At 34.5% G+C, this 27,758-nt stretch overlaps 1 protein-coding gene across 1 annotated transcript; it reads right to left on the reverse strand.

The window, feature by feature from the left end:
- Positions 1-181: 181 nt before the first annotated feature.
- Positions 182-25,823, reverse strand: LOC111711744 (kinesin-like protein KIF20A). The gene is made up of 31 exons (XM_023486169.1): positions 25,685-25,823; positions 25,289-25,346; positions 24,786-24,861; positions 23,488-23,556; positions 23,069-23,122; positions 22,769-22,837; positions 21,703-21,740; positions 21,181-21,299; positions 20,669-20,757; positions 19,532-19,621; positions 18,692-18,780; positions 17,631-17,748; positions 16,775-16,870; positions 15,420-15,459; positions 15,059-15,176; positions 14,398-14,517; positions 13,751-13,819; positions 13,096-13,174; positions 12,382-12,462; positions 11,331-11,490; positions 10,348-10,415; positions 9,314-9,419; positions 8,185-8,264; positions 6,256-6,351; positions 5,823-5,909; positions 4,660-4,737; positions 3,139-3,269; positions 2,570-2,645; positions 1,947-2,015; positions 651-729; positions 182-255 (listed from the first exon to the last, which is right to left on the reverse strand). Exons 1-31 carry the CDS (start codon positions 25,752-25,754, stop codon positions 182-184), a joined length of 2,646 nt encoding a protein of 881 aa, XP_023341937.1. The 5' UTR covers positions 25,755-25,823.
- Between the last annotated feature and the right edge of the window lie 1,935 nt (positions 25,824-27,758).

Consider the following 27,758-nt stretch of genomic DNA (forward strand, 5'->3'; position numbering starts at 1 on the left):
GGCCGATATAATTTCTTATATCAAAGGGATCGGAGTTGAAAGTACATTTAGGGGCATGCAAATATACCTTCTGTGTCATTGCGAACTTAGGTAAGTTTTTTTTTCTGATTTGATACCTCACATTACTAATTTTCATTGATTGAATATCTCACCATTTTTGGAGGTTATTATCGAAGCGAGATCAAAACGGAGGTCGGATATATATGTCTATATCAGCGTATGACTTATGTGGTAGCAAAAAATATGAAAACATGTCTGATTAAGTTTAAATAATTTAATTAGAGTAAAAAAAGTGGTATTTTCCCGTATATTTCAGTTCATTTATGTCAAATGGAGGTCAATGACCTCCGAACTCAAATTTTCTTCGTGATCTTTGCAGATGACCACAATTAGAGGCTGCATGCAAATGTCAGCCTTCTATCCCTTCTATCTCAATTATTAGGACCAAACACCTGGTGTCACAGGCTGGATGAAATAATTGTTTTTAAACATTGATTTTTAAACTTTTTTAATGTAAAACCCACTATTGGAAACAGAAAAATATACGAAATTTAAATTGTAACTCTTTGATAATAAATACAAAGAAAGAGTGATTGGAAAGTTAAAAAAGAAAAGTCTAAATAATAAGAAGCCTCTTAAAAACAAAATACATTCTGTGTTAACAACTGTCACAGCATTTTCTAGTTTCTTAATTTCTTCCTGTTTCTCCAAAAACTCATCACCTGCCTCCTAAATCAAGGGATTAAAACAACTGCAGGGGTATATCAGGGGATTAAAAGAACTGCAGGGGTATATCGGGGGATTAAAAGAACTGCAGGGGTATATCGGGGGATTTAAAGAACTGCAGGGGTATATCAGGGGATTAAAAGAACTGCAGGGGTATATCGGTGGATTAAAAGAACTGCAGGGGTATATCAGGAAATTAAAAGAACTGCAGGGGTATATCAGGGGATTAAAAGAACTGCAGGGATATATCGGTGGATTAAAACAACTGCAGGGGTATATCAGAAGGGGGGAGATATTACTAAAGTAATCATTTTAGAAGATTGAGGAAAACATAAAAAATTAAACATTAATTTGCAGGTCCCTCCGCCTTTGGATACTTTAGAACGAAAAAATTATTAATCTATGTAATGAATCAAGACATTCGTATGTTTATGTTTGTTAGGATTATTTTCAGAACTCCTGGCGCAGTATATAAGAAAATTTCCGATTGTTGTCATCATATTCATATGGTTGCATATATCACATTAATATACAGAGTATATTATATTCAATGATTACGAATATCAAGATAAAAAGTAAAGGACATTTATTTCTTTTTTTTGGTATATATATGTTGCGTATAGCTGGCCAAACGGCTGGACCGATTGGGCTGAAACTTTTTGTGGACACGTATGGGTGGCCGGGGGGTGTTATAAGCTAAAAAAAAATTTCCCATTTTTTTAAAAATTAAAAAAAAAATTCCCATTTTTTTTATAGTTTTAAATAAAACAGCAAATAAAAACCAAATTTTGTTTGTGCTTTGCTGTACTGTCCTAATATAAGGAGAAAAAATATAAACCACTGAGAAACTATCAACATATTGACCATCAAACTAACCGATTTATATGTCAGTAAAATTATTGATCTTTTAGAAAGCTAAATAATTGCTAGATTATTTCAGATTTCGTCATTTTCAGACTAATAAAAAATTCGTTACTTAGATAACGGTTAGAAGGAAAAAGCTGTTGATCATTGTCGGCAATAAGGAACTGTATCAATGATTCAAGAAGATTTAAGGGATAAACTTGCACGCTAATACGGTTAAAAGGACAAAGCTGTGAATCCTTGTTCTTGGTGATCAGTAACTGTAGCCAGCAGGGCAGTTTTATAACTCAAAACTAAATTTCAGCTAAAATTAATCCAAGAAGATTAATAACATGAAGATAATGTAGAAATAGAACCTGTAGAAGTTCCTTCATGTCTTGACACTCGTCTTCCTTAGCAGCCATGCTGTTCATTAGGTTGGTCACCTAGATCATCAACATTGTCATCATTTTGATTATTGTCATCATAGTCAGTCACTTTGGTCATCATTGTCATCAGAAGCTATGGTCATCAGTGGCTATGGTCATCATTGCCATGATTGTCATCATTGTCATGATTGTCATCATTGCCATGATTGTCATCATGGTTATCATGGTCATCACGGTCATGAAAGTCATCAGGTCAAGATTGTCATCATTGTCATTGACATGATTGTCATCATTGTCATTGACATGATTGTCATCATTGTCATTGACATGATTGTCATCATTGACATGATTGTCATCATTGACATGATTGTCATCATTGACATGATTGTCATCATTGACATGATTGTCATCATTATGTCATCATTGTCATCATTGTCATCATTGTCATCATTGTCATCATTGTCATCATTGTCATCATTGTCATTATGGCGATCATTGGTATCATTGTCATAGTTATCATAATTTTCAACATTATCAGCAAATCAAGATGGTCATCCTTCCGAACATGATTATCATATTTATCCTAGATATCCTAGATATCCTAGATATACCTGTATCTTCAGCTCACTAATCTGTGATTCCTCGCTTTCTAACTTGTCCATATTCAACTTTTGATCTTCGTGGAGTCTAAAACAAGAAAATCTATGAAAAAATGTCAATAGCAGACACTTTTTCAATATCTGTAACTTTGCTAGTAGTTCCCACAGATTTTAACTCTCTGAATCCTAATCAGTGAACAAGTCAAGTGGCATAAAATCAAATACAAATACAATGTTCTCAAAACAAATACAGAGTTACCCACAAAAGAGAAGACTTTAATATCGACACACAACTCATTAAATATGACGATGTTAAGGTTAAATCTGATCTTCTGTCTTGAATATAGAGGTGTGCTGGTCAACTTAATAATTTAGCTAGCTTTTACCTTCAGTGAACCGTAAGCGAAAGAAAAAAAGAGAAAAAATGCCGTGCCGTAGCCTCTAAAGCCTTATCCTTCCATGGATAATCCTGTATTTTGTGTTATCTTTTTTGTGACCATAGGGAGAGAAGCTCCCTTTCGCCTCTTGTTGAATATGAACAAATTTCAGCAAGTGCTTGAATGAAAAACAGCTTAATTTACCTATTCTTCGTTGCAAGAAGTTCCCTGCCTATCTCAGCAGCTAATCGCTGCTGATCCGCTAGTTGGAACTGTAAGCTGCTATTTTGTTCTTGAAGTTTGTCCTTAACCTCATTACTTGCTTTAAGTGTGTCCTTAACAAGTAAACATTTATCATTTAATACTTTATACACTATGTTTCAGTGCTCTGCACCCGGTGTGATGTGATAATCAGCCCTGGCGTGAAATAATGCCCGGGCTACTGCATTCTACATTTTGACACTTTCTCCACATTATTAAATTATAAAAGCATGTTTATACACTTTCCATGTGTAAACTTTGTTGTTAGATAAGTTTTTAAATGTATTAATACTTGAAAAATGTAAAAAAAAAAAATAATTTCCGGTTCGAATGTCATCTTCCTCTTGAAAGAATTTAATAACAAAGGTATTTTAGATTCAATCACTATGGCATGTACAATTTATATTTATATATGATTATAAGCAAAGTTAAAACTTATATTATATAAAGCAAACGCAAAAATTCAGTAACTGACTTAAGTGGAATTGAATTGAGAGTTAGTTCATTCAACCATTAGTCCAATTGACATAGCAGCAGATAATTGCATCTCATGGTTTTGGTAAATTAAATGATACCTGAACCAAGTATTGATAAAGCCCAATATTATAACCTCTCCCCCCAAATAAAAAAATGGAAAACAAAATAACAAAATGCCTTTTGATTACTTGTTTTTCATTTCAATGCAATCTGCATGTAACTGTTCTAATTTTTACACATGATTAAGTAATTTGAACTTATTGACAATTTGACAATTTGTAAAATATTTGCTACGAAATTATATAAAACAAAAATCTAATTTATTCTTAAGACGTTAATCTTAAATGTTGTCTTGAAACTTTCAACATAATCTTTCAACAGTAGGAACTGGTCTATGTACGAAGGAAACGCAGTGTGATCTCAGCATTAAAATCTAATTTCTAAAAAAATCTTTAAATTTTGACTGAATATTCAAAATGATAAGGATCCTAAGTAGTAAGCACTGTCGAAATAATAAATGATGGATTTCAGTCTATATTTTCTCCGAGTTAACATTTTGCACAACGCACCATTTCGTTTGGTTAAAGCAGTGCTTAGGATCCATTAAATTTTTTAAGCGGATCCGGATCCGGATCCTGGATCCGCACTGGAAAAAATGGATCCGAATCCAAATCCGGATCCAGGTCATTTCTTTGAGATTTACTGAATTTTTTTAACGAAAAATAATTTTCGATTTTTTGTTTTAATTTCATCCTAAAACTTGCATTCAGAAATGAGGAAATTTTTATAATCTCTTTTTTTCAAAAGTTTAGAGTTGGGTTTTAGGAGTAAAAAAGTTTTTTTTTTCAGTTTTTGGTTGATATTTTACCCCTTGGATCCGGATCCGTGGATCTGCATATTTTTGCGGATCCGGATCCAGGAAGCCAAAAACTTGCGGATCAGGATTCTAAGCACTGGTTTTATTGTTTTCGTGTAGTATTAATTTACCTTTAGGGCCTGTTCCACTGATCCTGCCTCCTGCAGTTGGTTATTCAAGTTCTCAAACTCCTTACACTTTTCAGAAACCTTAGAAAATATGTATTCAAGTTCTCAATCTCTTTATACTTTTCAGAAACCTTAGAAAATATGTATTCATGTTCTCAATCTCTTTATACTTTTCAGAAACCTTAGAAAATATGTATTCAAGTTCTCAATCTCTTTATACTTTTCAGAAACCTTAGAAAATATGTATTCAAGTTCTCAATCTCCTTACACTTTTCAGAAACCTTAGAAAATATGTATTCAAGTTCTCAATCTCTTTACACTTTTCAGAAACCTTAGAAAATATGAATCTGAAGCTAAAGCTTAATTTCACTTGTCTCAAATCCTCCCCCGTTAATCTTTGTAATAAAGCTCCTCGCTCTATATTAACATAACTTATAACTGAACAAACGACTGAACCGAACTCGGTTTTTTCCCAAAGGATTTAAAAATTTCACGGGCAACGCCGGGCACTTCAGTTATAAAAGAGATAAATAAAAAAATAAGAAAATTAGAAAAGAAGCTGGAAATAAAATAAAATAAAGGGACACAAGTTTCCTTTTTATAAAGTTTAATAACTTTCAGATTTTATACAAATTGTTACAAAGACGAAAAATTTCGATTGAAATTAGAAGAGGAATTTTTTTCCTGTATTGCGACTCCATCAGAATATGAAAATTAATTTATTTTTAGATTAGGCGGGGTGGGGGAGATGGAACTGATTTAGAGAACTGCCAGTGTGTTTTAAACTGTTTCTCCATTACTGAAAAGAACAGACCAGAGTCCAAATTTAATGAATTTGAGCCGTGTTTCAAATCCGCCAAAAAACGGTTTTAATTGAGCGCCGGCTTAAATCTTGAAACATTGATTACACTTTTAAGTGGAACCGACAATGTGAACCACGGCTCAAATTCTTTAAATTCGGCTTAAGATTGATAACTTAAAATTTCTGTTTTAGATTTTATTAACTTAGATATTTTAGAATCAGGAGAATATGGGATTTCAACGTGTTTATTTTTCTTAAACCTTCCTTTGAACTGTTTCTCACTTTTATTTTCTAACAGAATTTACTCCTAACCATTCTTCAATGAAAAAAATTTACCTTAAATAATGATTTTTTTCAGTCTTACCTGATTTTCTAAAGATGCAATTTTCATCTCATTTCCATCAAATTCCTCGCCCGAATCGCCGACACGCTTACGCTTGTTTCCCTTATTCTAAACAAACAATAATTGTGATATATATATATATATAATCGGATGATCAAACTTTTAAATTCCAGACAACGCCGGGTACCCAAAGATACTGAAATTACAGACAAAGCCGAGTACTAAAGCTATTAGTATTCAAGACATAGCCTGGTATGAAATTTGCTATTAAATTCCAGGCAAAGCTGGGAACCTTAACTTTCTAATTCCAGACAAAGCCGGGTACCCTATTTATAGAATTCCAGACAGAGCAGGGACCCAAGCTATCAAATTTCCAGACAGATCTGTGTACCAAAGATTTTGAAATTCATTCAGATTTGGGTTTCCAGGCAAAGCCGAGTGACCCAAGAACTACCTTGTAGGCAAGTTGAAGTTGTTGTATTCTCCATTCACTTCGTTCCTTCATATTCTCCCTCTCCCTCTCTAACCGTCCTGTGTGCATCTCTTCGATCTTAAATAAACAAAACTTGTCATTGTGGATATCGAGATCAATGTTAAATCTCCTCGATTAAGGATAATAAGATTAATCTAGTTTGTTTTTAATCTTTGTGAAGAAACAATCTCAAGAACTGACGAGGGTCAACCCAGACCGAAATATATTTTCAATAAATGTGGAACTAACATATATTTTTTTACTCTACAGAGGTTTGGTCGATCACCAGCACCGAATTTTAAGATTAATCTTAACAATAATATCCCGGTAAGAATATGAAGAGCCAATCAGAAGCCGAGAATTTTTTGAAATTTTGCCCGGGATAAATTAGAAAACTATCATTGGTCGGAATCAAGCATGAATATTGGATATCCAAAAGAGCGGATTGAGAAGAAAATCAAAATTAAGCTTCTTCTCCATCTAATAAAGAATTACAAATTAAATTAATTCCTCTTCGATATCCTGTGGTGTTTAGTGGTCATACACTGCAGGGATAACTCTACATTTAAATTTGTTCACAATGGATATTGAGATCAAGCATTCCAATCCCTATACATAAGTTTTGACTATTTGGATTTTGACCATAAATCACACAGAAATTTTAATTAATTAATGATTGTTGGAGAAACTACACAATTTTCTTCGAGACAACTTTTCCCACGTTTTTCCTCATTATTTTATCACGTTTTCTATCAACTCATGAAAAAAAATCAATTAGATGAAAATTTATGCTGGGACCACGTGATATCCATTATGAACGGCTCAGTAACATTATGCCTAGTTCGTGAATGCCTAGTTCGTGAATGCCTAGTTCGTGAATGCCTAGTTCGTAAATGCCTAGTTCGTAAATGCCTAGTTCGCGTATCCCTAGTCCGTAAATGCTTAGTTCGTAAATGCCTGGTTCGTGAATGCCTAGTTCGTGAATGCCTAGTTCGTGAATGCCTAGTTCGCATATCCCTAGTCCGTAAATGCTTAGTTCGTAAATGCCTAGTTCGTGAATGCCTAGTTCGTGAATGCCTAGTTCGTGAATGCTTAGTTCGTGAATGCCTAGTTCGCATATCCCTAGTCCGTAAATGCTTAGTTCGTAAATGCCTAGTTCGTAAATGCCTAGTTCGTGAATGCCTAGTTCGCATATCCCTAGTCCGTAAATGCTTAGTTCGTAAATGCCTAGTTCGTGAATGCCTAGTTCGTGAATGCCTAGTTCGTGAATGCCTAGTTCGTGAATGCCTAGTTCGTGAATGCTTAGTTCGTGAATGCCTAGTTCGTGAATGCCTAGTTCTGATTGTTAAGACAACTTTATTCCTATATTTCTGAATGCCTAGATAACAAAAGAGTGCATTGAATGCCTAGACAATGTATTTCAACGAGATATAAAAATATTCTAGAGAGTTAAAAACATATATTTCGGGAACATTTTTACAGAAATCCGCAAACAATGTGCAATTTTTTCTTTCTTTTATATAGAAAATATAAGATGATTCCTAGTGAGATATAATAAAATATGTAATAAATCTCTAGGCATTCAATTCGCTCTTATGTTATATATAGGCAAAATGTTACTCAGTAATATAAACTAATGTTATCCTTTGGTCAAGGAATGATGTGGATTTATATATAAAGTTGTGATCTCTGAAATTGTCTGTTTTTTTGTTTGTAAGATTATATCTCATGGACCCCAGGACCGATTTGCCTAAAATTTTGATTGGGGAACTCGGTAGGACCACAGGAATGTTCTTAGCTTAGTTTTGAGATTCTAAATTTCGTAATTTACGACCAAGTGCGGGTAAACGGCGTGAGTAACAATGAGTAACTTGGGCAACACTGGGTTCCCAAGCTATTAGATTTATTTACCTCCACTAACATTTCGTTGAATTCGTCACAAAGTTGTTCTCTAATATTTCTTTCCAGCGTTTTATTCTTCTTACGCTCCTCTGAAATTATATTTTCTAAATATACTTTGCTTGCTCACATGCTCCCATGGAAGTTTTATGTAAGATCAAAATTACAAAAATTTGTATCTAAAAATTACTTATTTTAGTAAAATTTTGAAAATGCGCCAAATAAAAAATTATTAAATCCGCGAACTTTTTTAGTTATTGCTTTCTATTGTACAGAGAGAAGATGCTCACAAATAGAAACACAATTAAAGTTGAAATGAAGGATGAGCGCGAAGCGCCCTAAAAGCTTAATCTCTTGAAATTTCGTTAGCTGTTAATTTAACAAATCAAAATTCTTAAATGCTGTACAATAATTCCATCTGTACCATTATAACTAAGAAAAATATTAAATCAATGGTTCAGTAAAAAAAAAACTATATTAAAAGAGAGGCATAGATCATATTTGCTCCTGAGCTTCATCAAATAAAAATTGGATTTAATGGGCCCTTAGTTTAGGTTTAATTTTTTTAGGATAAAGATATTGAAAAGCTTAATCATTTTAGGAATACGATATTAAAAAATTTAATTATTTTAGGATAAAGATATTGAAAAATTTAATTATTTTAGGATAAAGATATTGAAAAATTTAATTATTTATGAAAAAGATATTAAAAAGTTTAATTATTTTCGGATAAAGATATTAAAAAGTCTAATTATTTTCGGATAAAGATATAAAAATGAATTATATACTAATTACAATTTATGTATATATGACAAAGGAACCATTACACTGGTCTCATACTGAGCCTCTAATGGAATCTTTTCAAAAACGATCCAAAGCTAATAACAACACTTTTTACCACTGGTTGCCTACTGGTTATCAAATAAAGGCAGTGGCCTGAAGGAGTTACGCGAGCTTGCCGCGTTGAATTACAAGAGAGAGATTGGTATAAAATTTAGGGTTAGGTTAAGATACTTTCTGGGCCGAGCTCTGTGACTAGGGCGGGCTAGGGGGGCGAGCGTCGCGGCTAGAACAGACTCTCTCTCTGTATTGTAATTCAACTTAGAATGCTCCTTTGGGCTTCTGCCCCTAATTTACTCACCGATAAGTTTAAGTTTAAGATCTTCCACTAGATCCAGGAGAGCGTGATACTGAGCAGACTCACATATTGTTTCATCCTGGACATCAGACTCATCCTCCTCATCCACCTGGATACAATCAGACAGTCAGTCAGTCAGTCATTCTTTGACGGACTATATACATAATTTTTCAAGACACTCTCAATTTAACCTGGCAAATTCAAGACAAAAAAACTCTCTTTCCGCCTTTCTTCTTTCATTGTTCCGTCATTTTTTTGCTTTACTGATTTTTTTGTTTGTTTGTGGCCTTGTGCTAATGAGTTTCGTCTGTTCAAGTTTTTTTTTGTATAATCACTAGTCAAGTTTTTTATGGAATAAAGTGCATAAACTGGCACAAACCCTGTACTTTTTCAAGACCGAATCAAAAAACTTTAATCATTTGTAACAAATATCGCATAATAAGGTGAAATAGGAAATAGGAAATTTAGGTAATCATGTCATGTGTGTATTTGATTGTGTAATGAAGGAAAAAGCTTTACTAGCAGCTTGAAAACCCTCTTTGAAATTGGTCTGTGTATTATGCACAATTGTATTTTCGCCATTTTTTTAAAAAAGATTTTTAGAGATTCCCAGCAATGTACTTAATGATCATGTGAAGTTTAATTTTTGGATTTTACTTGTTGTTAGAGCTAGAGCTTTCAAACCGTAATTTTAAACTATTTTTGAAAATTTGCATTACCAAAGACGACTTTTCTAACGAGAAAGACGACTTTTCTAACAGTAGAGGACTAAAATTACGCTTAAAAAGCTCTAGCTCCAATTGCAATTAAAATCCAGGGGAGGGGGGGTTAGGTTACAGTTATGTCTGGGCCGAGCGCTGCAGCTAGAATGAGCTAAACGCTAAAACCATTAGAAATATTAGAAATGTCGGCTCTTTATTCAATAAAGTCGAGGTTTTGTGTTGTTATTTTTTAAAATCTTTAATCAATCCAAATTTCAACAAGGGGTGGAAAGGGGGGGGGGATTTCCCAAGAAAATAATAACCCCTATGGTTTACCTCGGTTATATTGATCTGAGGGCAGATGGTAGATCTAGAGGAAGGAGCAAAGGAAGGTGGAACAAGACCTGAATCATTCACCGTTCATTCAAGGATATAAAATTTATTTACTGTAGCTGTAACTGTAGCTGTAACTGTAGCTGTAACTGTAGCTGTAACTGTAACTGTACTGTACTGTACTGTAACTGTACTGTAACTGTAATGTAACTGTACTGTAACTGTACTGTAACTGTACTGTAACTGTACTGTAACTGTACCGTAACTGTACTGTAACTGTACTGTAGCTGTAACTGTACTGTAACTGTACTGTAGCTGTAACTGTAGCTGTAACTGTAGCTGTAACTGTAGCTGTAACTAACTGTACTGTAACTGTACTGTAACTCTACTGTAACTGTACTGTAACTGTACTGTAATTGTACTGTAGCTGTAAGTGTAACTGTACGTTAACTGTACTGTAATTTTACTGTAACTTTACTGAACTGTACTGAACTGTACTGAACTGTACTGAACTGTAATGAACTGTACTGAACCGTACTGTACTAAACAGTAATAAAAGTGCAGTGCAGTGCAGTGCAGTGCAGTGTAGTGTATTGTAGTGTAGTGTAGTGTAGTGCAGTGCAGTGCAGTGCAGTGCAGTGCAGTGCAGTGCAGTGCAGTGCAGTGCAGTGTAGTGTAGTGTAGTGTAGTGTAGTGTAGTGTAGTGTAGTGTAGTGTAGTGTAGTGTAGTGTAGTGTAGTGTAGTGTAGTGGTGGGTTGAGAATGTCGACTTAAGGCCACGAATAACTAAGGTTTCCGGAATCCCTGCACCCGAATACGCTTACAATCAGGGATCATTTATAGAACAAACCCCAGGCGGACTGAACAGGCGACCCCAAGTGTGTTTGATATGCGCATTGTAAGGGGAAATGCTTAGGAGTGGGATTGTCTGGGGCCAGGAATGACTCCGGCGATTTTCTTGAAATAAAAAAAGATAGGATTGTTACCGTTAGTAAAGTCAGGTATCATGGTTGATCTTGAAGATGGTTCCCAGGCTATAGATCCTCGACCAGATAGAAGAGATTGTCCGAAACTTTGCTTCCCACCCTTAGCTAGAATAGAACTGAACCGGGTGGTTCGCCGGGCAGCAGGCTGCGGGGCAGGGGCCTAAACATTATATACATTATATCTTAATAGTATATTATTATTATCGTTTCAATAATTAGAGAAATATGTATTTATATGTTAGCTAATGCTGGCCAAACAGCTGGACCAATCTGGCTGATTGTTTAGGGAACCCATGTATCCCCGGGCCCCGGGCGTGACATGAGCTTAACAAACAGCTGGACCAATCTGGCTGATTTTTTAGGGAACCCATGTATCCCCGGGCCCCGGGCGTGACATGAGCTTAACAAACAGCTGGACCAATCTGGCTGATTGTTTAGGGAACCCATGTATCCCCGGGCCCCGGGCGTGACATGAGCTTAACAAACAGCTGGACCAATCTGGCTGATTGTTTAGGGAACCCATGTATCCCCGGGCCCCGGGCGTGACATGACCTTAACAAATTTGGATTTTTTTTTTAAATCCACGGACTACGCTGGATAATTCAGAAAAAAATAATGATTAAATACTTAATCTCCTGTTCAACGAAATAACCAACCTTAAATTCCCTCCTTTTTTATGATTAAGAGAGTGATAAATGTAAATATAAAATTAAATTAGAGAACTATTTATTTGATAAATCTGTATGGATCACAGGGAGGATAAGTTTTTGGGGTTCTAAACCTCCCTCGCTACGCACTTGAGGTTTAGAACCCCAAAAAGGTCTTGGAGGCCCTCGGCTAAGTGGTTTTCCCCTCAATTTAATTATCCTCCCTTAATCTCTCGGTTAAGTAGTAATTAATAGTTATAAAGTGGATTGTAGGGCTACTTTAATTAACGTTGACAGTAGTCCCTTTAAAGAAAAAATTTTCTTTGAATGAAATCAATGTTTTCTTTATTTCTGGAATTGAGCTTTCTTTTTCAAAATATAGTTTTTGTTTTTAATCTGTTTACCTTGAACTGTTCAACTGTCACTTTGGTTGCTATGGAAGCAAACTTCATAACATGAATAGATTCATCGAACAGATACGGAGCCTGAACATAATATATACTTTATAACATGGATGATTCATTGAACGGATACGGAGCCTGAACATAATATATACTTTATAACATGGATGATTCATTGAACAGATACGGAGCCTGAACATAATATATACATTATAACATGGATAGATATATCAAATATTCACGAAAAAAAGGGTTATATGATTTACAATAAATGCAACAGATTGTTTGAAAACGAGAAAAACTGTGAACAGGGGCGCATACAGAGGGTTAACATTTCAGGGGGGGGGGGGGTGAGGCTGAGCTAATCCTTTAAATACTTATTTTTCAATCAGAAGCCTAAATGCCAATTTGTCGAGTTTATGACAGAGTATATTTTCTTGGACAGTATAAAAAGATTAAAAATTGGTCTTTTTAACAAAATTATTTTTAAAAACCACTGTGGACACTTAAAATTTCTGCTTAGTCAACTCAATTCCCCTTTTTATATATTTCTAATGGATTCCCACCAATGGAGTTCTCTCATTAAATGGCATACATAATTTCAAATTTAACTGACTTCTAAATGGCTGTTCAGTATTCTGTAAACACACAGTTAAAATTTAACAACTTCCCTGGTTACAAACTGAAGATATAAATAATCTTATAAATAAAAATTACCTGAGACACACAGACCACAAGACTTGCTTTGCCTAGTCCGGTAAAATAATTCTTGATCAGACGAGTAAGTTTAGACTCCCTGAAATATAGTGATGGGTCAATATAGACTAAAATGACTTTTTACAGTGCTTAGGATTCATTTCATTTTGATGCGGATCCTGACCCTGGATTTGCCCTAAAAAACGGATCCGGTGTCAGGTCATAAAAATTTCTTCAATTCAAGATTTACGGATTTTTTAAACAGATGTGAACCATTCGGAGATAATAAAATTAGCAATTTAGATCCGAGTGTTGAGAGCAAAAAGTTTATTTAAACGTTATACGGGAAAATTCTTTCATTTTCCAAGGGAAAAACATTTTAACAAAAATATAAAGTTGTAATCCTTGTTTTTTGATTTTGTTTTTCCGATCTTAACTCAGGAACCCCTTGACCGATTTGCGTCAATTTTTGTTAGGGGGAACTCGAGAGAGCCACGGGAATGTTCTTAGCTTGGTTTGAGATTATAAGTTGAGTGGGTCGACTTTAAACGGGTAAAATAACTAAAACTGTAATTTATGACATAAGGCGGGTAAACGGTAGGACTCACTTTGACACCCTTGGGCGACGCTAGGTTCCCCAGCTAAAGTTATTAATAAAGCTATTAAGTAAGCCTACCTGAAAGGAATCATCTGATGCTTCTTTACATCTATACAGGCCTGGTTGGATCGGATTGCTTTGATACATCTAAAGGAAAATTTATGGGATTTGTTCTTACTCCATCCAAGTTTAAGAATTTTTTAGTTTAATTTTACTCAAATAAATATTTTAATAATTAATAATTAATTGACATTACTTCAAAAAAGGAATGTCGGTGTACTTTAAGTGACATGTCATTGACATTACATAATTAAAGGAATGTCGGTGTACTTTCAAGTGACATGTCATTGACGTTACATACTAAAAGGAATGTCGGTGTACTTTTAAGTGACATGTCATTGACATTACATTCTAAAAGGGATGTCGGTGTACTTTCAAGTGACATGTCATTGACATTACATACTTAAAGGAATGTCGGTGTATATTGGTACCCTTTGAACCTTTCTCTAATGAGCTATGTGGAAGATATCGTCATTTTCCTAGGTTTAAGCGTGTTTTCTCTGACAATTTCCTCTCATTTTATATGCAGAAGAAATGGGCAAGTCGCTTTCGCAGAGAACCCACAATTTAAGGAGTGTGTGAAGAGTCAAACAAGATCTAATTCTTAAAGTCACGTAAAGCTACGGTAACATTCTCTTTAAGAATACAACACATCGATTACTAACCTTCCAAGAACAAGAAGAGATGTATTAATGTTTCCCGCTTCCTTCTGTCTTGTCCCAACAGTCTGGGTCTTACTAACTCTCTCACTACCAGCCAGGTCACAGAAACTCAACATTGACACCCTGGAACAGATATTTTTTCAATAAAAAAATAAACAAAATGTCTTCTAATATAATGAAAAATGTTCGGGAAATGCACATAAAGCAAGTGTACCAAGCAAACTGTGGATTTTTAGTATCTGCTACTCTTATGATCTTAATAGTAGATACAGAGACATCTAGTTTGTTACCTAGCAAACTGTGGATTTTTAGTATCTGCTACTCTTATCTTAATAGTAGATACAGAGACATCTAGTATGTTACCTAGCAAACTGTGGATTTTTAGTATCTGCTACTCTTATCTTAATAGTAGATACAGAGACATCTAGTATGTTACCTAGCAAACTGTGGATTTTTAGTATCTGCTACTCTTACTATCTTAATAGTAGATACAGAGACATCTAGTTTGTTACCTAGCAAACTGTGGATTTTTAGTATCTGCTACTCTTACTATCTTAATAGAAGATACAGAGACATCTAGTTTGTTACCTAGCAAACTGTGGATTTTTAGTATCTGCTACTCTTACTATCTTAATAGTAGATACAGAGACATCTAGTTTGTTACCTAGCAAACTGTGGATTATTAGTATCTGCTACTCTTATGATCTTAATAGTGAAGATACAATGGCTCCTAGAAGACTGATGATTGAGTTTAGTTGCAGCGAACTGAAGATTCTCACGTCCTTTAAGTCAAAATTCTTATGGAATTTGTTGAAACAAAAAAGGCACATGAAAATTTACTTCCTAAATGAAATTATCATTTAATTTATTTGGTTTTAATGTTTAATAAAGATAAATTATTTTTTAAGGATCAAAAAATAGATTTTGCCAATAGCAGTAAACATTTAAAAAATTAAGCATGAAGCAAAGCGTCAAAATGTGTTTAACTACACAAATGTTCAAATTCAAGTAGAGTTTAAACTTTCCTATCATCATAGCTTGGTAGGCTTCGTCTGCAGAGGAGACCTAAACTCATTTAATTAGAAGCAATCAATCAATCAGTCATAAATCAATCAATCAATCAATATATCAATTTATTAACCAACCAACCAACCACAACTTCTGCCATTACGATTTTTAAAAAAGCTGAATCAATTTTGTAATTTGTCAGTTTGCTGTATGAACTGTGCATGAAATACGACTATTTCAAAAATTGTAAACATGTTCCAATAAAATATTCCTTCTAATAAGAATTAAATACTTTTCATGCTTCAAAATGTCAATAATATTTTTTAATATCAAATGTTATTAAATAGAAGTGGGATCTGCTTTCAGGAAAAGCAGAAACATAGAACATTTAAAAATGAGAAACCTTTTAGAACTTCTCTTAGAACTTCTTTTATATGATCGTCCATCATAACAAACCTGTATCTCCGTGATATCCTTGATAAAGGTTGATCCGTCCTTATCTAATAATAAACCTGCATCTCCGTGACATCCTTGATAAAGGTTGATGCGTCCTTATCTAATTATAAACCTGTATCTCCGTGATATCCTTGATAAAGGTTGACCCGTCCTGATCTTCTAATTGTAAACCCGTATCTCCGTGATATCCTTGAAAAAGGTTGATCCGTCCTTATCTAATAATAAACCTGCATCTCCGAGATATCCTTGATAAAGGTTGACCCGTCCAGGTTGATCCGTCCATATCTAATAATAAACCTGCATCTCCGAGATATCCTTGATAAAGGTTGACCCGTCCTTATCTAATTATAAACCTGTATCTCCGTGATATCCTTGATAAAGGTTGAACCGTCCTTATCTTATTATAAACCTGTATGTCCGTGATATCCTAGATAAAGGTTGATCCGTCCTTATCTAATAATAAACCTGCATCTCCGTGATATCCTTTATAAAGGTTGAACTGTCCTTATCTAATTATAAACATGTATGTCCGTTATATCCTTGATAAAGGTTGATCCCTCCTTATCTAATTATGAACATGTATCTCCAAGATATCCTTGATATAGGTTGATCCCTCCTTATCTAATTATAAACCTGTATCTTCGTGATATCCTTGATAAAGGTTGATCCGTCCTTATCTTCTAATTATAAACCTGTATCTCCGTGATATCCTTGTTAAAGGTTGACCCGTCCTTATCTAATTATAAACCTGTATCTCCGTGATATCCTTGATAACTGTTAACCCGTCCTTATCTAATAATAAACCTGTATCTCCGTGATATCCTTGATAAAGGTTGATGCGTCCTTATCTAATTATAAACCTGTATCTCCGTTATATCCTTGATAAAGGTTGATGCGTCCTTATCTAATAATAAACCTGTATCTCCGTGATATCCTTGATAAAGGTTGACCCGTCCTTATCCTCAGAAAGTTTAAGAACATGGCGCCGAACCTTCTCTCCCTTCTTCTTCGCCTGAGCAAATAATAAAAAATAATGAACAAATCAAAATAAATCATATTTTTAGGGATGTCCTGCAAGCCCTCCTCCAAATTTGAGATGAATTTAACAACTCAAGAATGAAGATAGGTATTAAAGACAAAATTAAGCAATTCAAAAAAATTTTTAAGCAAAGTAAAAATTTAATACCAAAACAAATCAGGAGCGAGAAGAAAATTAGTTAAAAACCAGTCTTCATGGAAAAACATATGAATCACAATAGACAAAAAATAAATCCAAAGAATGATATAATCAAGAAAAACCCGTTCAAACATTTGTGTGTTTAAACAAGACACAACCAAGATGAATAAATATTGGGTATTTCCCCGAAGGCATTTTCCCAAGTGCGACTTCCCAATAGAAACTTCCCAAATGTGCAATTTTCTACTGGGACAAATACCCAAAGGTTAGACAATGGATTGGGGGCCGATAGCAGCGGATAGGATGGGCCTAGCACTACGGAAGCTAGGACAAGCTTGGCAGGAGTTGCCGCTTTAGAAATTGCACAGTTGGGAAGTTGCAACTCAGGAAAATGTCATTGGGAAGTTGCCATTTGGTGTAAAACATTTCGGAAATTTTATAGAAACAAGTAAAAAATGAGTTTTACAGGCAAAATAAAACAAAACCAACCAAGCAAAAAAGGACCAGCAAAATCGTCAACGTCAACGTCAACGTCAACGTCAACGTCAACGTCAACGTCAACGTCAACATCAACGTCAACGTCAACGTCAACTACCTCAGGAATCTTCTCTAGAAGATCAAAGACGCACTCGTTGTAGATTTCAGCGAATGAGATCCAGACTGTGTACACAATAGCTTCGTCCTTTACGCTTAACTTCGTCGAATTTCTGTTCCTGAAATAAAAACAAAAAATGCTAGTTAGTTCTGGGAAATTTTGTATTGTGGATATCGATATCGATTTTTGAACTCGATCTTTTTTGAATCTGCAGATTAATTAAACCTTAATTCGATATCCCGTATGGTAATCGTACCTAGTCAGTGTCTGACTACCGCCGGTTCGAATTTGAACCACCGATTCAAATCATTCCTCAATCTTAAACATCGAGTCAAGTTATTTGAACATTTTTCATGTTTGAATACGGTTTTTTTAAAATATATTTTTGCAGATTTATTCAAAAGAGCCAAGGAAGGAAATTGCGAGTTTGAATCTTTTCTTGACAAAAAAAAACCGACAAAACACTTTTTGAATATTAAAAAAAGGGTAGATCGAGAATGCAACATGTTAAATAAAATTTCAGTTAAAATTATGTCTTTAGCTTCTTTAAAATGTTAAATAATTATGAGAAAAGAGTGTGGGTCCACAAATCCAATAACGATTTCACTGAAACTATTTAAAAAACAAACTAATTCTTTCTTAACGAGCGGCAATTCGATCTTGTCTTTGTCATCAATCATTGTGTTTTGTTTTTCTCCCCAGAAATTCTAAGAAATTATTATTTAAAATTATGTGAAAAAATGCATGAATTGGGTGTGTGTATCAAAAGTAGTAGAACAAGCTACAGCTAAATGGTAGAGGTTCTTATTAATTTTTTGGCGGATTTAATAATGTTAAATGACGGATTTTAAAAGCTAAAACCTAAACGACTCTATCATGGCTAGTGAAATCATATTAAAGGATTAAGTAAAGGCAAGACAAGACTAAAATAATATCAGCAAAACTGAAAAATGCCGTTTTTAACAGCCCAGCGTTTTTTGATTCAATGTGAAGCCCGAATTGATTTAGTAAGAATATTTTTCAGTTTACCGTAAATTAAGTTAAGCTCTTAAAATTAATACCTGTTATTTAAAGCTGGGAAGAGATTGTACAACTCCGATCCATCAAGAGAATCTAGTGACATACCACTAACAGCACTTGTACCACTAGCCTACAATTATAATGATTAAAATCAAATGGGGGAGGGGGGTATTTGATATAAATATTCTTGAAAGAATTTGGCCAAATAAATTAATTTTCAGTAAAAAGTCTCGCAAACGGGATAATGAAGATCTGAAAGGAAGCTCAATATGAAGTCCACCAATTAAAGAGAAGGCGCAGGGTATCAATCAGTGGGGGGAGGGCAAGCAGATGGGATACATATTTTGTTAATAAATAAACCCAACCCCAAATAGATATCAGATTATGAGTTTTAATGTATGCATTTATGCAAACAGAAGAAAAGTGCTGAAGTGGCTGTAGACATGATTTCAAGTACTGAAGTGGCTGTAGACATCATTTCAAGTGACTATCTATTTTAAGTGAGTTGCGGATTCATGCTGTACGGTTGTGCATCGGGAATGGATGAGATAAAGGTTTAAAGGGTACGGTTGTGCATCGGGAATGGATCAGATAAAGGTTTAAAGGGTACGGTTGTGTATCGGGAATGGATCAGATAAAGGTTTAAAGGGTACGGTTGTGCATCGGGAATGCCATTATTTTTTTTACTGGAGGTTCATTTGCAATAACAACTACAGAGTCCGAATTTTATGAAATTAAGCCGCTTCAATCTGCCAAAAGCCGGTTTTAATTGGGCGTCGGCCTAAATCTTGAAAAATTTTATACTATTTTAAGTAGAACTAATCATATTTGAGCCGCGACTCAAACTCTTTAAATTCGGCCTCTGGCCCTTTATGCCTTACCTGACTTAGTTGACTTGAATTGATGGAAGAAACTGGTGACCGTTTCCGTTTAATCAGATTCAATCCAAGTTTAAATACATCCTCCTTTAACTAGAAAATAATTTTATCAGAATCTAAACTTCAGTGTTGAGAATCTCAGGATCGGGCATAGATCTCATTCTTATTCAGACTTATGGATATATTTAATTTGAGATCTCGTGGTGGTTGAATACTCTGCAGAGTGCAGGGATTACTTTAATTGAGAAATACGTATCAAGGATTTAAACTTATCGGAGATTCTCTTCAGAAAAGTTTTTCATTAATAACTTTTATTGTCATTTTAGAAATTCCGTTTTATCTGAAGGGGAGGCGAAGGTGGTGGGGGATAATAAGTCGTAAATCTTTTTGTACCAAAATCAATGCTTAGGCTCCGGTCTATTGGATCCGCAATATTTAAACTCCTTGATAAAAATGCAGATTCACGGAACCGAAAACGAAAAAAAGAAAGATTTTTTAAAAATGATCTCTAGGACCGGATCCGGGTACATTTCTTTTACAGACCGGATCCGGATCCATTATTTTACAGACGGAACCGGGTCCATTTCTCTAACAGACCGGATCCTGATTCATTATTTTATGGACAGGAGCAGGGCCAATTCTTGTACGGATCGGATCCGGATCCTTTTTTACAGAATCCGGATAATTTTTTGAAGAACCGGATCAGGGTTGATGTTTTTTACAGACCGATGAAATGGATTCAAAATACAATAGATATTACATGTGACTTTACCCATAGATTTATAATTATATTTACTTTTCTTTTCTGTCTGTTTGTTTGTTTGTCTCTTTGTTTCCAATAAACGTCAAAACGGCTGAACCGATTGGGCCCACATTTTTTTGTGGGACCTTGCTTGACCCCGGAAAAGGTTTATGGATGATCAGAATTAAAAAAGTTATCTAAACATTGTTGATTTTTGTAAAATTCCGAAAATGCGCGAAAAAATATTATGAGATCCGCGGGATTTTTTGTTAATGTTTTATATTGTACAATGAGAAAATGCTCAAAGATATAGCCACAATTAATAGTTGAAATAGAAGATGGGCGCGAAGCGTCCTAAAAGCCTAGTCATTATAAAATTGTATGTATAAAAATGAAACCTTGTTTGTTCTTTCCAAGTCCTTGTCTGAGGCCCCAATAACCCTGTTGTAGCCGATGGGTCGAAGTGGAATATCGCTCTTAACCTTGCCTTTAAAATAAATACTTTAATTCGACTGGAACTATTTTAACACAAAAAAATGTCTTAAAAACGCATTTCCCCCCATTCGCTCATGTTCTCAGCCCAATATAAAAGTAATGGTAAATCAAATGGTAAAATTTTGTTTAAAGATTTACCCCCCAGTGAATTAGGACGAAAAAATATAAAAATGTTTAGATCGAAGTTTGAAAAAGGGGGGTAAACTGCTTAGTTAAAGAGTCGCCTTATTCTCTCTGTAAAAGTGATGAAGTCCGACATATTAACTCCTTTGATAGGCATTTATATTTTAAGAAAAAACAAAATGGCGGGGCTATTTATCGTCAGGAGTTTTAGAAATCCCAAAGAAGAAAAACAAGGACTTTCAATACTTATAGCTCAGAAATGATTTTAAGGATACCGTTGTCAATCGGGCACGTCTCTCTTTAGCGCTCACCTGAATGGTGTAGGTTTTTCCTGAGCTGGTTGCGCCGTATGTAAACAATAACTGGTTCTGTCCCTCTAGACAATCCTGAAGCCGAGGCAGTACAACCAGGCTATACAGGGCAGTTTAATTGAATACAATATCTCAAACCGGTTTATTGTTTACAATATCTCAAACCGACTTATTGCTTACTATTTAAAGCAGGCTATAGAGTAAAGGGTGCAGTTTAATTGTTTACAATATCTCAAACCTGCTTATGGTTTCATTGAAACTGGTTTATTGATAAATGTTGAAACCAGTTCATAGATCAAGGCTTGCCTAAACCATAGTAATCTATAAATTAACATTTAATATGAAATTTATCAACAATTGATGAGCCTATAATTAAGACAATTAATACACAACTGATTTGCAATTAAACAACTTGAACTAATAAATTCCCAATTAATAAAAGTCCCCCCCCCCCTGTTTGGATAGCCGACGGGTTGGCGCATTTGTTTCACAATTAAATTTTCCTGAATATCTCTTTTTGTCTGATTGTCGAATCAAAGATCTGAAAAATAAATGAATCATAAAATGATTTTAAAAGCTTCAAGGGACTGTAAGCATAATTTCAAGTGACCCTCTCCATGCAAAATGGGCAGTACCAGATTCTACCAGTGCTCTTAAAATAGTAACCTGCGTAAAACTATATCTATGCGTCATTGTAAAATAGTAACCTGCGTAAAACTATATCTATGCGTCATTGTAAAATAGTAACCTGCGTAAAACTATATCTATGCGTCATTGTAAAATAGTAACCTGCGTAAAAGTATATCCATGCGTCATTGTAAAATAGTAACCTGCGTAAAAGTATATCTATGCGTCATTGTAAAATAGTAACCTGCGTAAAACTATATCTATGCGTCATTGTAAAATAGTAACCTGCGTAAAAGTATATCTATGCGTCATTGTAAAATAGTAACCTGCGTAAAAGTATATCTATGCGTCATTGTAAAATAGTAACATGAGTAAAAGTATATCTATGCATCATTGTAAAATAGTAACCTGCGGTAAAAGTATATCTAAGCGTCATTGTATAATAGTAATTTGCGTAAAAGTATGCCTATGCGTCATTGTAAAATAGTAACCTGCATAAAAGTATATCTATGCGTCATTGTAAAGTAGTAACTAGCATTCAAGCATATTTATGCGTCATTGTAAAATAGTAACCTGAATAAAAGTATATCTATGCGTCATTGTAAAATAGTAACTTGAGTAAAAGTATATCTATGCGTCATTGTAAAATAGTAACCTGAGTAAAAGTATATCAATGCGTCATTGTAAAATAGTAACCTGAGTAAAAGTATATCTATGCGTCATTGTAAAATAGTAACCTGAATAAAAGTATATCTATGCGTCATTGTAAAATAGTAACATGAGTAAAAGTATATCTATGCGTCATTGTAAAATAGTAACCTGAATAAAAGTATATCTATGCGTCATTGTAAAATAGTAACATGAGTAAAAGTATATCTATGCGTCATTGTAAAATAGTAACCTGAGTAAAAGTATATCTATGCGCCATTTTAAAATAGTAACCTGCGTAAAAGTATATCTATGCGTCATTTTTCCGACGCCATTTATAGAGTTCTTGTACGCCTTACTCTCCTTGCAAGGTCGAATCAAAAACAATAAATTATTGTTTTTAAATATACAATTTTAAAATAGTTTTTTTGTATGTTATAAAAAAGTTATTTTTTTAAACGGAAGCTTTTACAAACGGTAAAAAGTAATCATTTTTTGTCCACTTTGTACTCATTAAATGTAAAAAATGTATTAATATCTAATAAGACGTAATTTTTCTTATAAATATTTTAGATTGATTTGATTGCAAAATTCCTTGGGTGCTGTTAAGGCAATCTGGTGCTCCGACTCTAGATTCACGATTTCATTCTAAAAACAAATTGTTCAAAAATGCTAAGAGGAAGGGTCAATGAACAAGAACCCTTATTTGATATATTTTGAGAAAACATTATTTTTATAAAGAAAATATATACCCCCGGCCGCAGGGAGATCCAATAAAAATGGATTTTTAACAGTTTCCATGACTTTTTATCAGCCAGTCAAATACTTTTCCTTTAAATTTATTTTTTAAATACTGGATGTAAATATTTATTGTAAAAAAATTATAAAAATTATAAAAAAAAACTTGTATTATAAACGTTCTGTTTGTGAATAATAATAATATAAATAAATAATAATCATAAATTAAATGTTGAATGGGGGGAGAGAGGGGGGGATGAGGGTTAAGAAGTTACCTCTGTATATCCTCCCTCTTTGCTCAATTTAGTCTCCTCTTCTGTTCTAGGTTTAACTCGCAGAAAAACCTTAATACATTAAAAATCAGTGCTTGTGATCCATTTAGTTTTGATGCAGATCCGGATCCACACTGGAAAAAATGGATCCGGATCTAAATCCGGATCCAGGTTATGAAGACATATTTAAGAAGGGCATTCACTTTTTTCAGCAGCTTAGCTCGAGTTTTGAGAGCAGAAGATTATTTTTCTTCAGTTTTGGTTGATAATTTTCCCTTAAATCCAGATGCAGGAAGCCAAAATGTTGCACTGTTAAAAATAAATTATATCCTGGCATAGTTTACATTTTAAAACGAACAAGAGAAGCCATAATAAGGGGGGGGGGCAATAAAAACCCCCGATTTTTAATGTTCACTAGGACAGCTTAACCACAAAAAGCTAAAACTTAAGATACATGTCGATTTCTGGAAAGCTGTTTCTATAAATAAAAACAGTTAGGAATTGGTCTGGATTTGTTACAATTATCTCCACAATACAGTTATGAGTTGTTATCTCAAAAGTTGTAAAGCAGTGGCGGATACAGGGGGGAGCCATGGGGCGACCGTTCACCCCTGTAAAATTGCCCCCCCCCCTGAAGCCAAATTGCTTAGCCCTGAGGGGGGTGAAGCTTCAGGGATGAACTACGAAAAACAAATAGATTATCAAGTACAATAGGTGGCAACAGAGAAATGGACCAAATATACACGACGTCACAAGTGTCAAATACAGCTAGGAAAACTAAATTTACTCACATTAGTTGACATGTTTTCCAAGATTAAATAAAAAGTGTAAAAACAGAAAATAAAGAACACAAAAAATTGCACTCATTTTACTGTTCGATAAGCACTTAAATTTAAAATTATCACTAGATCATTAATAATTTTGTCGGACACAAATACTAAGTTGACACTTAAAATCTGAAATTCTAAAATCCAAAACAGCTGAAAACATTATATTTAGTTAAAAATGAAAGACTTAAGTTTATTTCTTAGTTCTATATAGTTTAGTTTGATTTCGCCCTCAATTTTGGTATTGTGAGTTGATGGATTTAAATAAATGAGATGTATGAGATGATGTGATTGTGAGTGTGTCATATAAAAAAAATACTATTAATAAGGCGACACAGAAAAATGTTGCAAGAAATGTTATGGGTGAGCAGGAAAAATTTCTTGTGCTACGCGGGTTACAAGTTTTGCTCACCCCTAATAAAGTCCTATATCCGTCCCTGTGTGCACAAATTGAAATGAACGACAAATGTTCACCTTTAACGTATCCTTATCTGAAGGTAGAGGCAGAACAGTATTTTCAGCATTGTTGATGTCCATCAAAATATTCCGCCTAAATGATAATAAATTAAAATAGAAATAATGACACCCGTTCCACACAATACTTATTACTTTTATAAATGCAAAGTGCTGTCTATCCCCACTTCGCAAATCAGACAACTTTAAGAAATCGGAGTGCTAAAACTGTCATGTCTATTATCCTGATTCTTTTAATTTCTTTTGTTAATATAAAAAATGTCAATATTTCTAGTAATATTATTTCTTAATGTATAGGAATATTATTATCCACTAATTGTCCAACTGTTCCCCAGAACTCTGTCCAGGAGGGGACTGAACACAATCTTGTTTTCAATATTTGTCAACTTTAAACAATGTTGCGGGGAAAATGAATTTCATTAATTGCAAGATTTGGTCATGCCTTGAAACGGACTGTATTCCCCTGATCTCTGAAGTGAACTTTGCTCCCCTGACCTACTAACCTTGCATCAGGATAGACGATGGAAGAACCACGGGTCTGGAACGGATCCTCATGGTGCGCTGATAAATAAAAATGTTTCAATCAATAGAATCTTTTGTAAAGAAATTACTAGCTTGCTTAATCTCCAAGTGTATCATAAATGTATGGACCGAGCGCTGCGGCTAGGACAGACTTGGGGCCAAGCGCTGCGGCTTGGACTGGCTAGGAGACCGAGCGCTGCGGCTAGGACAGATTAGGGAGCCAGCCACGTTTAAATTAACCCTGTTTTACATACTAAATGCGTCTTTAAACTTGATAGGAGGTNGTTTATTAGGATTTCATCACATTTTAGTGATTAAATTTTGTTTTTGAAAATAATCAATAACATCAGTTTTACATGATGTAAATATTAGTTCACCTGCTATAAAGGAGGGGGGTAGTAAGGACTCATCTGAGGAGCTCGAATCTCGAGTTATGAAAGCCTTCATTATTTCTTTCTGCCTCTCCCCCTTTCATAAACTTTAGATATGTCTGAAACTTAACACAGGAATTTTTAAAACATTATTTAAAATTAATAAATGGAATGAACATTTGCTAAACGAGCAAGAAACCATACATGCAAATATATTTCTTCTGCCAACCATTCTTAGACAGGTAATTTCCTAGAGAACAATTTCTGAACCCCCACTCCCCGGCCTTTCGATTCTATCAATTTTGTACATGGACATCATTGATCATGTGGTCGCAGCGCCCGGCCCCTTAGCCCCTCATGTACAAAATTGATAGAAGGGGGGGAGGTCCAAAAATCGTTCTCTAGGACAGAGCCCTTGGACACCTTTAAGTAAATTTATAACTTTATTCCGCGGCGGCGCGGGAAGTTTAAAGCCACTAAACTGCAACACTACGCGGCAATTTCTTAGATTTAAAAAATCGAAGACGACCAAAATTCGTTATATTGCTAATTTTGAAAAATTTATGTTCTAGAGAGAAATTATGAGAAAGAACGTCGAATCAGGAGCTGTTATATTGAAGGGGGGGGGGGGGGTTGTACCTTTTTCCCCACGTCCTCTCGTTCTCTGCTAAGTGTAGAAATTTCCAAAAATTTGTCGCCGGCTGAATTCTTGGAATTGTGAGTGTAATTATAAACTTCAACTCATCCTAGGGAAAGCGAATTGATTAACAAAATAAGATTCAGTTACAAATTAATTGATCTAGGAGTACAATTTATACATCTAATTATACTCGGCGCTGGGCAGCAGGCAGAGCGCTTAGCGCGTTCTTTTATTTACAAAGGCTCGATACATATTACTATAATTTGTGTATTTTTTTACTTAATTATCTAATTTTCAATTGGATTGCATGTTTTTCATTGTAATCCATGTAGGGAAATTTCAGCTAAACAATTTAATATCTTTATATGGATACTTGAAATACTGCTGCAACCCACAAAGAATGATAATGTATAAACGACTTGAAACATTTTAAATATGACCGTACCAAGGCATTTATAATGATTGGGCAAAGGAAAAAACGTTGACAGGGAATCCTAAATTTTAAGAAAACAGACAGAGTGATTTAGTACAGTCGTCTCTAAACTAAAGTCTCATCCTTTGCATGGTATCCCTCTAATTAATATAGGTGTGTGGGTGATAATACCCCCCCTCCCGGTACCACCCCCCCCCCTCGAAAATTCATGATTTTATTAATGTTATCCGTATGTTGCAGCCATACATTTTTTTGAAAGGCTACTTACTCCTTACCTTACTGTTTTATCTTCTCATCATTTTGAATGGTTAACCATAAACATGCATATCATACATGTGGTCGGCGATTATATCAATTCAATGAAGACGAATTTTTCATTTCTTGTCTTTTTCTAATTTCAAGTTTACAAATAATACAAAAGATGCTTTTTTAACTGACAGCTTCCCTTTGGTTCCATGTTTATGTATATCCATCCTGTTTAAAAGCTTGATATGATACATATCAAAATTAAAATCGAAAGTCGTCCTAATTGTATTGATATATATGCAACGACGACTGTTGCGTATTTTTTTTTAAATTACCGAATATGATTTTTTCCTAAAGTCCTAATTGATATCTAGAAAAAATGCGCGTGACTAAGTCTGTTGGATACATCAGCACTGTACTTTTCTTCTTTCTACTTTCTTTATCTCAGGACTGCTGAAAACCAAAATATTGAAAAGTAGTGACTGTAAAGTGAAAAAAAATCCTAAAATGGAGTGGAATAGAATGACAACATATAGGAAATTGAAATTCTTGGTGATTATTTGAAAAAATTGATGGCATCACGATTCACGGACATTGGTTTATATCTTCTCAGGTTCTGACTCATGCAGCGTTACAACTTTTTAATCATTGAAATGTTTTGTAGACTTTACTTGCAACCGGAAAGTATCGGAATGATTGCCGTCTTCTTTCTTCCTTAAAGGGACTGTAAGCGTAGTTTTAAGTGACCCTCCATGCAAAGA

Source organism: Eurytemora carolleeae, unplaced genomic scaffold, assembly GCF_000591075.1.
Source record: "Eurytemora carolleeae unplaced genomic scaffold, Eaff_2.0 scaffold1072, whole genome shotgun sequence".
Taxonomy (NCBI): Eukaryota; Metazoa; Arthropoda; class Copepoda; order Calanoida; family Temoridae; genus Eurytemora; species Eurytemora carolleeae.